At 37.8% G+C, this 12,696-nt stretch overlaps 1 protein-coding gene across 6 annotated transcripts in view; it reads left to right on the top strand.

Moving 5' to 3' along the window:
* LOC125671785 (regulator of G-protein signaling 17-like) overlaps positions 1 to 12,696 on the top strand; it is a 56,871-nt gene that overhangs the window by 11,695 nt on the left and 32,480 nt on the right. For 4 of the 6 annotated variants that reach the window (XM_048907694.2, XM_048907692.2, XM_056161170.1 and 1 more), the window contains one exon: positions 8,302 to 8,404. In XM_048907694.2, the coding sequence (XP_048763651.1) occupies positions 8,306 to 8,404 (99 nt within the window). In that variant the 5' untranslated portion in view covers positions 8,302 to 8,305. Of the gene's footprint in view, positions 1 to 4,834; positions 4,859 to 4,885; positions 4,905 to 8,301; positions 8,405 to 12,696 lie in introns of those variants that run through there. The other 2 variants (XM_056161171.1, XM_048907691.2) reach the window with 2 other exon arrangements.

The raw sequence follows: 12,696 nt of genomic DNA on the forward strand, positions 1-12,696 counted from the left end.
GCAAGTGCATTAAAAAAAGAGAAAGAATATGTATTATTCTTAAAGACATATATCCAGAATAGCTTAGATGCGAAACTAGGTTTTCAAGCATGTGCAAATATTAGGTACTGAAAATCGGCATTGATTCACATGACCTTGAATAGATACAAATGTAGGTGGTGTATAATCGCATCGCCATGTACTTCTCGGAAATTTTACATTTGATGAGATAGAGACTGTGATGAAATTGATTTTCAAGAAGGCGCTGGTAGCTCTCTCCTAGTCTAAGTATGTGTGACCACGAAAAGGAAGCCAAATCGATTTGGACAGCGTTATAAGTTTCCAACTATGTCGAGAATGACGTAAAATGGTTGCAAAACAAAAATAATCCAAGTATTTTTGGATGAAAAGGTGGAAATACCTCTATCACTTTAGTCACTGCGAGGAAACACTTCACAGACACGATTAGCAATTGCGATCATATGAGAGAGAGAGAGAGAGAGAGAGAGAGAGAGAGATTTGCAAAAACAATTTTATTTAATGTGAACGTACTGTATTCGCAATTTTACAATGATAAAGGTGAGATTTCATATAGAATGAAAATGTATAGGAAATTCGTAAATGCAATAAATAATAAATATTTTTAAAAGAAAAAACATTTAATAATAATAATAATAATGATAATAATGGATTTTCAAAGGAAATATTTAATGCATATTAAGTTATTTTTTCTTAGGTTGGGAAGTGTTCCCTCTCTCTCTCTCTCTCTCTCTCTCTCTCTCTCTCTCCGTTGATCATTAATTACACTTATAATGATGTGAGTTGTATCGATTGACTATTTCCGCGCGTTAAGCGAGTACATCCGATACGAAAACTTCTAGACGATCAATTGACGGAGACTACAGTGGTTTATTCTGCTATTGTTAACTCGGAGTAAATACTCATAATTAAAGGAACATTTGGGCTACAGGAAGTAGGTCAAATGATCTTTCTAGTGCTTCTTGTGTGTTGACGGAAAATTGACACATTAAGTGCGTAAAAAGGTGCGCAGCACTTGTAGCCCGAGTACTCAGCACTTTGGTCTTAAGAATTGTAATCTGATCATTTTCATTTGTTTTAAGGATGGAGTCTTGTCAGACAAGATGTGAATTTGTATTATTCAGTATTAAAACATGACGGTCGTTGAGACACATTCTACTTTTGATATACTTTTAGCTAACATGCAAATTGAGACGGAAAAATGAGAATCTGGAAACAGGAAACTGTATTTACGAACATCGCCGTTGTCAAGTATCGCTTGTTTTCTATCATGAATTTGAAAATGACAACTTTTGTCGTCGGTAAATCTAAGTAAGCATTGGAGGACCTAAGGTTTTATACTTGTGTGTTTACTTTTCAACAGTCAAATTCAAACAAATATGAACCATAGGAGAAGGGTTAAAAGATGCACATAAGGTCATCTAGTATACATTTTCTACCACACTCAATGCATCAGACAGACACCTCAACCCAAGTCCTTATGCAGATCTAGAGGGAAAGGGGTATCCCCTAAACTCTGACAATAATGCATATATTTCATAAATTTATTAGGAAATTACCAAACGTCATACGCTGGACCCCACTGGTCGAACTGGACCTCCTCCTCTTGCCTTGAAAAAAAAAATTGAATCCGCACACATAGCGAACGTGCACCTAAAAAAATCCATGCTACACAAAGGGTGAATAAGGTCAAATATAATGTGTTGTTTAGTGTTGTCTAAGCCACTGGCGACGATATTCACAAAATGGCACACCTGTAATTGTACGTGGTGCGCCAAATTTTAATTTCAGTTTGTTTACAGAATTTGAAGAGCAAACAGCCAAACGTTTAGGTAGAGCTGAGAGCAGTACCATCATGTACTATTCGCAGCTTTGGCTATACACACACATTTTCTGGTGACTCACTATCTACACCATTAACACAACTTCTACGAAAACCACTCATCCTTCCTGAGAAAAATACGCATATCATCCATAAACTTTCCAAGTACACGCGCTAAAAAAGATAAATGTTTGGACTGTCACGTTAGTGAGACTAAACAGAAAGCCAAAGAATAAAGCTTTAAGAACTTTTTATCCCCCCTAAATATTATTTTGCACCTGTCGGTCGATTGGTCCGTCCATCTGTAGACAAGGTCTTGCCCCGCAATATCTGCTGAACCCTTTGTTTGACTGACATCAAACTTGGTACACTGGTACATCTTAAGGAGAATATTGAGTGTGAGGTCAACATTATCATAGGTCAAAGGTCAATTAACTCTGGCTATAGGAAGATATTGTCTGCTCAATATCTTGACAACCCTTTCCGTGACAGACGTTAATCGTGGTACACTAGTACATCTAATCTTGGGTGAGATTCGGTTTGTCTGAATAGTTAGACTGACGCCTTCACCAAATCTCGGAGTAGTCTTTCATAATTCATGTCTGGAAATTTACTTTCAGCTTCGGTCGGTTCTAGCAATTAATGTGCACTTAGGTGACACTGCTGTCACTATGATGTACCGTGTAGTCCATAATCTAACTGAAATACCATTATAACTTTTTGTATTTCATAATCTCATTGAAATACCATTACAACTTTTTGTATTCCATAATCTCATTGAAATACCATCATATAACTTTTTGTAGTCCATAATCTCATTGAAATACCATTATATAACTTTTTGTAGTCCATACTCTCATTGAAATACTATCCTAATCTTTACAACCAACAAGTTCTACAAGAAGTGGACATTCTTATTGCTTTCTTTAGTCCCTAATATCAGGACTCATTCCCTGTCCCCGCCATTTACAGAAGTCACCTTCCACAACACATGGCGAACCAGACTGTTCCCTTGATATCAGTAGTGACTGTTCCTTTGATATTGGTAGTGACTGATCCCTTGATATTGGTAGTGACTGATCCCTTGATATTGGTAGTGACTAATCCCATGATATTGGTAGTGACTGATCCCTTGATATTGGTAGTGACTGTTCCCTTGATATCAGTAGTGAGTGATCCCTTGATATTGGAAGTGACTGTTCCCTTGATATCGGTAGTGACTGATCCCTTGATATTGGTAGTGACTGATCCCTTGATATTGGTAGTGACGGATCCCTTGATATTGGTAGTGACGGATCCCTTGATATTGGTAGTGACGGATCCCTTGATATTGGTAGTGACTGGTCCCTTGATATTGGTAGTGACGGATCCCTCGATATCGGTAGTGACTGATCCCTCGATATCGGTAGTGCCTGTTCCCTCGATATTGGTAGTGACTGATCCCTTGATATTGGTAGTGACGGGTCCCTTGATATTGGAGTGACGGATCCCTTGATATTGGTAGTGACTGATCCCTTGATATTGGTAGTGACTAATCCCATGATATTGGTAGTGACTGATCCCTTGATATTGGTAGTGACTGTTCCCTTGATATCAGTAGTGAGTGATCCCTTGATATTGGAAGTGACTGTTCCCTTGATATCGGTAGTGACTGATCCCTTGATATTGGTAGTGACTGATCCCTTGATATTGGTAGTGACGGATCCCTTGATATTGGTAGTGACGGATCCCTTGATATTGGTAGTGACGGATCCCTTGATATTGGTAGTGACTGGTCCCTTGATATTGGTAGTGACGGATCCCTCGATATCGGTAGTGACTGATCCCTCGATATCGGTAGTGCCTGTTCCCTCGATATTGGTAGTGACTGATCCCTTGATATTGGTAGTGACGGGTCCCTTGATATTGGAGTGACGGATCCCTTGATATTGGTAGTGACGGATCCCTTGATATTGGTAGTGACGGATCCCTTGATATTGGTAGTGACGGATCCCTTGATATTGGTAGTGACGGATCCCTTGATATTGGTAGTGACGGATCCCTTGATATTGGTAGTGACGGATCCCTTGATATTGGTAGTGACTGGTCCCTTGATATTGGTAGTGACTAATCCCTTGATATCGGCAGTGACTGATCCCTTATATTGGTAGTGACGGATCCCTTGATATTGGTAGTGACTGATCCCTTGATATCGGTAGTGACTGATCCCTTGATATTGGTAGTGACGGATCCCTTGATATTGGTAGTGACTGATCCCTTGATATTGGTATTGACTGATCCCTTGATATTAGTAGTGACTAATCCCTTGATATTGGCAGTGACTGATTCCTTGATATTGGTAATGACGGATCCCTTGATATTGGTAGTGACTAATCCCTTGATATCGGCAGTGACTGATTCCTGGATATTGGTAGTGACTGATCCCTTGATATTGGTAGTGACGGATCCCTCGATATCGGTAGTGACTGATCCCTTGATATTAGTAGTGACTGATTCCTGGATATTGGTAGTGACTGATCCCTTGATATTGGTAGTGACTGATCCCTTGATATTGGTAGTGACTGATTCCTGGATATTGGTAGTGACTGATCCCTTGATATTGGTAGTGACTGATCCCTTGATGTTGATAGTGACTGATCCCTTGATGTTGGTAGTGACTAATCCCTTGATATTGGTATTGACTGATTCCTTGATATTGGCAGTGACTGATCCCTTGATGTTGGTAGTGTCTGTTCCCTTGCCAAGGGCAAGATGTAGTGAAAGTCTTTGGGCTTTAGGACGTTACCTTAAAAGCGGAGGTCCCGTGTCACGGTATGCGTAGGCAAGATAACGAACTATCACTGCTCCTAAAGGCAGGTGACATCACTACATGAGTGAACAATTCTTGAATGGGACGTACAACGATATACAAACAAACAAAACAACACCTGGTGAATGACGTACAACGATATACAAACAAACAAAACAACACCTGGTGAATGACGTACAACGATATACAAACAAACGAAACAACACCTGGTGAATGGGACGTACAACGATATACAAACAAACGAAACAACACCTGGTGAATGCTATATTTTAGTTCTTTATACTGTAAAGGTTTAGAGGGCCCGGATCGGCGAATGCCAGTTATTCATATTATTGAAAAGGTGTCTATCGCAGGATTTAAATCTTTCAACAGTGAATATTGTACACTGTATATAATACATGTAGCGATAAGGGTATTCAAGAAAATCTTGAAAAAAGGGAATTTGATGCAAATGACAAGAGAAAAGAACACTTTTTTTGTTTCCCTTCTTGAGGTCATACTATCAGTGTCATTTTATAGAAAAGATTGAGAATGAAATGATATTTTTTAGTTACCCAACACGCCGTTTTATTTTATGTAATCATATATAGTAGCATCTATTGTATTGCATGAAAAAGTAAAGGGTGTATATACATGTTCTTAAAAGTTTGAAACATATAAACAACTCATATCTATTTAAAGGAGAGGGTACGTTGGCCTTCCTATTTTCCCCTTATAGAACTAAGGAGAAAGTACGGAAATTGTTCGTAACCTGTAAACAACTGACTAAAATAAAGGGCGAATTTCCGACCCATTCACCATGTTTCGTTTATTTTCCCTTTGTATAGAAGTCACTTCTTGTTACTAAAAGTAACAAATAAGAGGTAGTCCCATTTCACAGTCAAACACCGGGGACGTAGAGAGCTGTACAGTTTTCTATGACATCAGCTATAACGTTGTAAAAAGCTAGGGGTTTCAGGGTTGGGGGAGGCGACACACTATTAGCAGAAGATATTAAGCACTTTCAAAGTTTTTTTTAGCTTGAAAAAAAGTACCAAACACACACATGCAAAGCCCACAACCAATTAACATATATTTTTACTCATACACTTTTACATACAGTGTATGTACCAAAACACCATTGTATCATTAAACAACAATTACAAGAATTGAATGATTTATGCCTAATTTCTAAATAATGAATGGGGTGGGGGTATGTTGGTCAAGCGAAACGTTTTTTTTTTGGGGGGGTTAATCATTTTCGGAAATTTTATTCTTGATATTACTATTTATTTTATTTCTTTGTTTTATCACTCGGAGATACACGGTGGTATCGACGGAGGCACAAGTGACATCCACGGAGATGCGCGGTGGCATCCACAGAGATCCTTCGTGGACTTCAATATCTAGCTCGCTCGGAAAAATAGGACTTCAAATGTGCCGGCAATTTTAAAAGGTCCACCGTGTTTTTGGCATTTTTTCCCACCGCGTTGCGTGGAACACGCATAAAACTCGTGCGTGTACTGTAAAGTGTCTTTAAATGAGCATGGGCGACGTCTGTGGACAGCTTTTTACTTTTGAAAATTTGTTGAAATTTGACCATAAATGATTATCATTGACTTTTTATTGCTTTGCTAAACTGTAATGTAGGTTTGAATCTATCTTGATTTTTTGATAGGTGGTCATCCATCTCTCCTCTGTTGCTAATTCATCTACATCCATACCACGCGCTTCATAAAGAATGTCGGTGTGGAGCGTAGCAGCCCATACCCTCATGTACTTTCAAAAATGAAGTTTGTTTCTTTAAGAGATAAAATCTGTGTAAGATTGATTAAATTAAAGAGTCTAACAACAAAAATTATAAATCTGAAATTCTTCTCCCACTCATGAGATTGATCACTGTTACTTATTGTCACTTTTTTCATCATAAAGGTGTCAAATATTAAATTAAAAATTGCTTGTTTTAAATTTTCCGAATAGCTAAAAGTGTGTGTAGAAAACGTTAGAAAATGAGTTTGTGAAAATTATGTTTTTATTTATGATCAATACATTAAAAAAAAATTAGATATGACATATGAAATGAATATCTCTAATACACATCCGTCAGAGATATGTTTAAAGATTAGAATTCAAATTATGTAACAGTTACATAAGCATTCTTAAGTGTTCACACCTATCTTCAGTTTTCGGTACCATAATATTTACTATTGGTATGTAAACAGAATATTGATATTAAAAACACAGAATCAACACGACTAGTCATCCTCGCCAGTCTTGGCTGGATTTAGCAATCCCCTTCTCACCAGTCATCACTGAATTCAGCACCCCATCCCAATCAGTCATCGCTGAATTCAGCACCCCATCCCTATCAGCCATCGCTGAATTTAGCATGCCCATCCCCATTTCAGTAATAAGTGATAGGGAAGAGAGTTGTTGAACTCAGAAGAACTGGTGGGTAGGAGGGGCGATGAATTCAGCGATGACTGATTAAACAACCCTCATTACCATCAGTCATTGCTGGATTCAGGAACTATATCTCCATCAGTCCTAGACAAAAGCAACAGGAAAACTGGACCCTTCTCCCTCTGGAATTTTGCCATATAATGCTACTAATCGTGATGCATTTTGTAAGCCGTGGAATTCAGTAAGTGATTCGTTCAGAGTAATCACGGTGATCCAGGGGTTTAGTGTTGTATTAATCTGTTACGTTAGTGCGAACTCTTGATCTGATGAACAGCAGGACCAAGGTGACTCAGGCGAGCGTTGTGACCCATTGGCTTCTTGCATGTATACTAGCAAATAGGAATATGATCTGGATTTAGCTCACCTGAGCTGAAAGATCAAGTGAGCTTTTCTTGATCACCTGTTGTTCGCCTGTCTGTAAACTTGTCACATTTTCGACTTTTTTCCAGAATCACTGAGCCAATTTCGATCAATCTTCAGAAAAGGTATCTTTAGGTAAAGGGAATTCAAATTTGTTCAAATGAAGGGTAAGGCCTTTTCCAAGGGGAGATAATAGCAAAATAGTGAAAATACATTGACAAAATTAATGTTAAAAATCTTCTCCAGAACCAGTGGGTCCATTTCAATCAAACCTGGTACAAATCATCCTTGGGTGAAATGGATTCAAGTTTGTTCAAATGAAGGGCCATGTCCCCTTCAAAAGGGAGAATGCAAAATTAGGGTGGAGTCATTTAAAAACAATTTAAGAACCAATGAGCGAGAAAAGTACATATTTACATGGCAGCTCCATGACATACTGCAGATTCAAGTTAAAATCATGGCCCCCGGAGGTAGGATGGGGCCGGAATAGGGGATCAATTTTTTACATGCGAATATAAAGGGAAAATCTTTAAAAATCTTCATCTCAAGAGCCACAAGTCCAGAAAATTTCACATTTACATTGCAGATTCATGGCAAAGATTCAAATTTGTTAAAATCATGGCTCCATGGATAGGGTGGGTCCACAATAGGGGATCAAATTTTTACATGCGAATATAGAAGGAAAATCTTTGAATATGGGCCAAGGTGATTCAAGTGAGCGATGTGGCCCATGGGCCTCATGTTAGAGCATAGTGGTTATTCTAATATCAGACTGAACTTCGATTCTTTATATTATATGTATGTACCGAGTGGATTTATAAAACCTTTTTTTTTTTTTATTAATTTACAGTCCAATGTCTGAGCTTCCGCCAAATGCTGTTACCTTTGATTGGAATTGTCTTACGGGGGTGATCATTTGTGGGGCACACGTGGCACCGTTTGTTAAGAGAGGGGTGAGTACCATAACATTTTCTGTAAGAATGGTTGACCACTGTTAGGTTATTGGTAAAGAGGGGGGGGGGGGTTAGCTACCACCAGGTTATCGGTGAAAAGGAGTGACTACCATCAGGATATTGGTAAAGAGGGGTGAGTACCATCAGGTTATCGGTACAGAGGGGCAAATACCACCAGGTTATCGGTAAAGAGGGGTGAGTACCATCACGTTATCGGTAAAGAGGGGTGAGTACCATCAGGTTATCGGTAAAGAGGGGTGACTACCATCAGGTTATCGGTAAAGAGGGGTGAGTACCATCAAGTTATCTGTAAAGGGGGTGAGTACCTCAGGTTATCGGTAAAGAGGGGTGAGTACCATCAGGTTATCGGTAAAGAGGGGTGAGTACCATCAGGTATCGGTAAAGAAGAGTGAGTACTATGAGGTTATCGGTAAAGAGGGGTGAGTGCTATCAGGTTATCGGTAAAGAGGGGTGAGTACCATCAGGTTATCGGTGAAGAGGGGTGAGTATCATTAGGTTACATATATCTGTAAAGAAGGGTTAGTTGATTGGTTTTATATTGTTTAACGTCCCTCTCGAGAATTTTTCACTGATATGGAGACGTCACCATTGCCGGTGAAGGCAAGATTTAGGCCTATATTCGGCGCTTACTGCCTTTGAGCAGGGAGGGATCTTTATCGTGTCACACCTGCTGTGACGCGTGATTTCGTTTTTGCGGTCTCATCCGAAGGACTGCCCCATTTAGTCGCCTTTTACGACAAGCAAGGGTACTGGGGACATATTCTAACCCGGATCTGTAAGGAATCGTGAGTAACATCAGGCAATCTGTAAATTGTGATAATTGTTGATGGGGAGTTCAGGACTGGCTTAACTGCTAACTAGTAATTATGTACTTGTAGTTCAAACACAAACTATGAAAACCTGTTCCAGAGCGTAAAAAAAGCAAAACGACGGCGGAAAATAAGAGCGTCATCCGAGGATGTTTTTCATAGCTGTGACATTTTAGCTTTCATGTCATATTCATGTAAAGATACAGATGGATATATGACACAAGTTCAAATTAAGTGTCTTTGTAATTTCCTGTCCGCAATGCAAATGAATTTGTTTCTTAAATGTTTTATGGCCTGTTTTAGAATATGTCTGAATGCCACAAATTTGAACATGAAGCTTTGATCCTTAGCAGTGAAGGTTCGTCATCGTGCCAACGCGGCGCCCCGAGACCTCCATTTTTAAGGTCATATCCGAAATACTCGTGGCTTTCATTTCTAAATACCGGAAGTTTGGCGAAGGAACAGTTGCTCTAATAATAAACTCGGTGCCGGAACCCGAGCCTCCCGGTTGTAAAGCGAACGCTTTAACCACTGCTGGGATTTATTCACATGTGCTATATTCACATCACCACATGAAATAAAACTGGAGTACATTCAAAAGTTTTTAAACTGAAAATTACACTGTACATACAGATTTGTACACTCTCCCACTATTTTTCTACCCTAATGTGCACAAATCATCGAATATGGGTTATTACCAATATGAGACGAAGTTCATCTATCGATGTGGTACTTTCTGTCAATTCTATTGTTAATTAATCTTTGAATTACTTTCTAAAGTTAAGTAAGAATTCTCACGTAATGGAATGAGGTCCATTCCACTGAATGTAAGTCAGGTGTCTTCTTAACCAATAGGTTATTTAAATCAAATCAGTATTATAATGTAATCTTCTTTTTTTCAAGTGTGAGTCAATGATTTCAAAAATTACCCTGCAGTGGACATAATGTGTTTTTAATGTTAAAAGAAAATAAAGCTTGTGAAAACTGGTTATCATTGTGATGGCAAGCGTCACAAAGTCACACAGCTTTAGAACATTATTTCATAAGTTCAATGTCCACAACTCTTTCAAAATTAGGTCAAGAAAGTCCAAACTCAAACTTGTAATACAACCCGTTGATATGAATTCATGTATAAAGTTTCTGTCACAAGTTTTTAAATTTAAAAATTTATTTTTTTACATAGTCTTATGGAAATATGACAAACAAATCACAAAGTTAAAATTTTTGATATGGGGGCGTCGTGCCTCTCACTTACAGCTCAAAAGATTAGCACAGAGAAAATTCAAGTCCACATATATGTCCACTGAGATTTTAGCGTAAAATAGAACTCCTATAATCCTACCAACCGTCCTATTTGATCTCGCAAAGTTACATCTTGTTTATTTGAGATCACTAATTTACGTAGATTATCTCAATTCCATGTGTCTAAAAGCAGCAACTGCTCAGATCGAGGTTCCTTGGTACACATGGCCCAGTGATGTAAAATCTGGTGACCCCCACTTATGATTATATTCATAAAGTTCCTAAGTACAATTCTTAATTTAGTTTAAAGCAATACAAGCTGTACATGTAACTGACAGCAAATAAATTGAAAAATAAAAGAACAAATATTTAATATATTTGTGATTGAAAACATAAACCTTAATAGAATTAGAGTGAATCTGAAGCAATAAACCCGTCAAATCAGCAGGAAATGTCGATTCATGAATCATTGTCATCCTGTCAGTAATTCCTGCTCTTTATCTCCGATATGCATTGACCTCGAAGGTCACCAGTTCGGAAAGAAGCGAAAGAGAGGCACTGAGCACGTGTCACATTTGTAAACAATTTAACATGCCAGTTTTATAGAAAATTCACTATCAAAATTTTATTTGAATAGCACATTTGCGTTGTCATTACTTTCTTACATTTCTTGTCATTCATGAAACGTTGTAATATTTCAAAACAAACGACACGTGTAATTACTCACATCAGCTTCCGTCTTCGCATATAACCTCGACCTCAGCAACCCGATTATGTTCGGCAATCCTCGTTCCCATGTCCTTGTATACGACGCAATGGCGGTTTATACGAAACGCTCATTATAGGTTTGCTCTCAAACTATATTCCCTTGTTTATTTTGCTGAATTTTTCTTCAGATCTTGGGGATTATATTAGTTATACCGATAGGTATTATTTAGTACATAATTGGATAGTTGAAAAAATACCGTCAGTTATTGCTCCATAGCAAACGTATGTTATATCCCAAATTTTGTTTACTTACGGAGAATTACTTACATGTATCTGATTTTACTTTTAATTTTATTTATATTCAAATGTTTTGATTATTTACTTGTTTTAATTCAAAATTGTGACTATGGATATCATTTAAGTCTGAAGAGAAATATAACTTGTTCGGTGCACTATACATGTAACAACGTAAATGTATTTAGAATATAATGTCGAGTTCTATGCAACAGATAAAAAGATGAGGATAACGAACAGTGATCAATCTCATAACTCTATGGCAAACACAGAATTAAAAGTTGGAACAAACATGGACCTCTGGACATACGAGATGCCTAGGAGGAGTGAGCATCCCCTGTCGACCGATCACACCCGCCGTGAGCCCTATAGATCGTTATAACAAAATGCTGACTTTAAACGAGACCGTTGAAACCCTTGCACCATCAACTTGTTTGTCAGTAGCCTGCCTCGATTTAAAAACTGATCATACGCAGAGTATGCTATATCAGTTGAGAGATATAAACACCTTATGCAGGTGCTACATAAATATGGGAAGTTGACGATGGTGAAGCTGAAGTAATCCTGTTTGTCATAGATATGTAAAACTTATACGGTACCAATTTTGATGCACCATATATATATAAGGAATCATCTTTTAGCCGAAGTCGCAATGCAAATGATCACGTTTTCCGTTGTAATTAGCTAACTCACATACCCATCAAACTACACAGTAATTTTCTTTATATTCGTGTGTAAATTATATAATAGGATTCGTTACATATCAGCAGATGTTCGTCTAGGAAAACAAACATTCTGGAAGTATTGCGTTGCAATACAATTTCATGTTCCCTACTGGTCCCAAGTCGTTTGTGTAATATTTTGCGTGCGATTCCCTTAAAATTCAATTGTATCTGAATTCTTGCATTTATACTTTAATTTTCATTTCAACAATTATCTGTAAACGAAGATGTCTTTATCGTTGCACCAAACAACTCATCATTTGTATGCTCAGCCTCGAGTTCTATTGAAGTGTTGTACCTAGCGTCTTCAACATTCCCAACTTTCTACCCGTGTATATGTAGTCACGTGATGTAAATTCGAAAAAATTTATAATCGGATATTTTTGGATGATCGGGCTGATATATATATATATGTATATATATATATATATATATATATATATATATATATATATATAGGTAAAATATTAGATAAGATATGACAACACATTGTAAA

The sequence above is a fragment of the Ostrea edulis genome, chromosome 4, assembly GCF_947568905.1.
Source record: "Ostrea edulis chromosome 4, xbOstEdul1.1, whole genome shotgun sequence".
Lineage (NCBI taxonomy): Eukaryota > Metazoa > Mollusca > Bivalvia > Ostreida > Ostreidae > Ostrea > Ostrea edulis.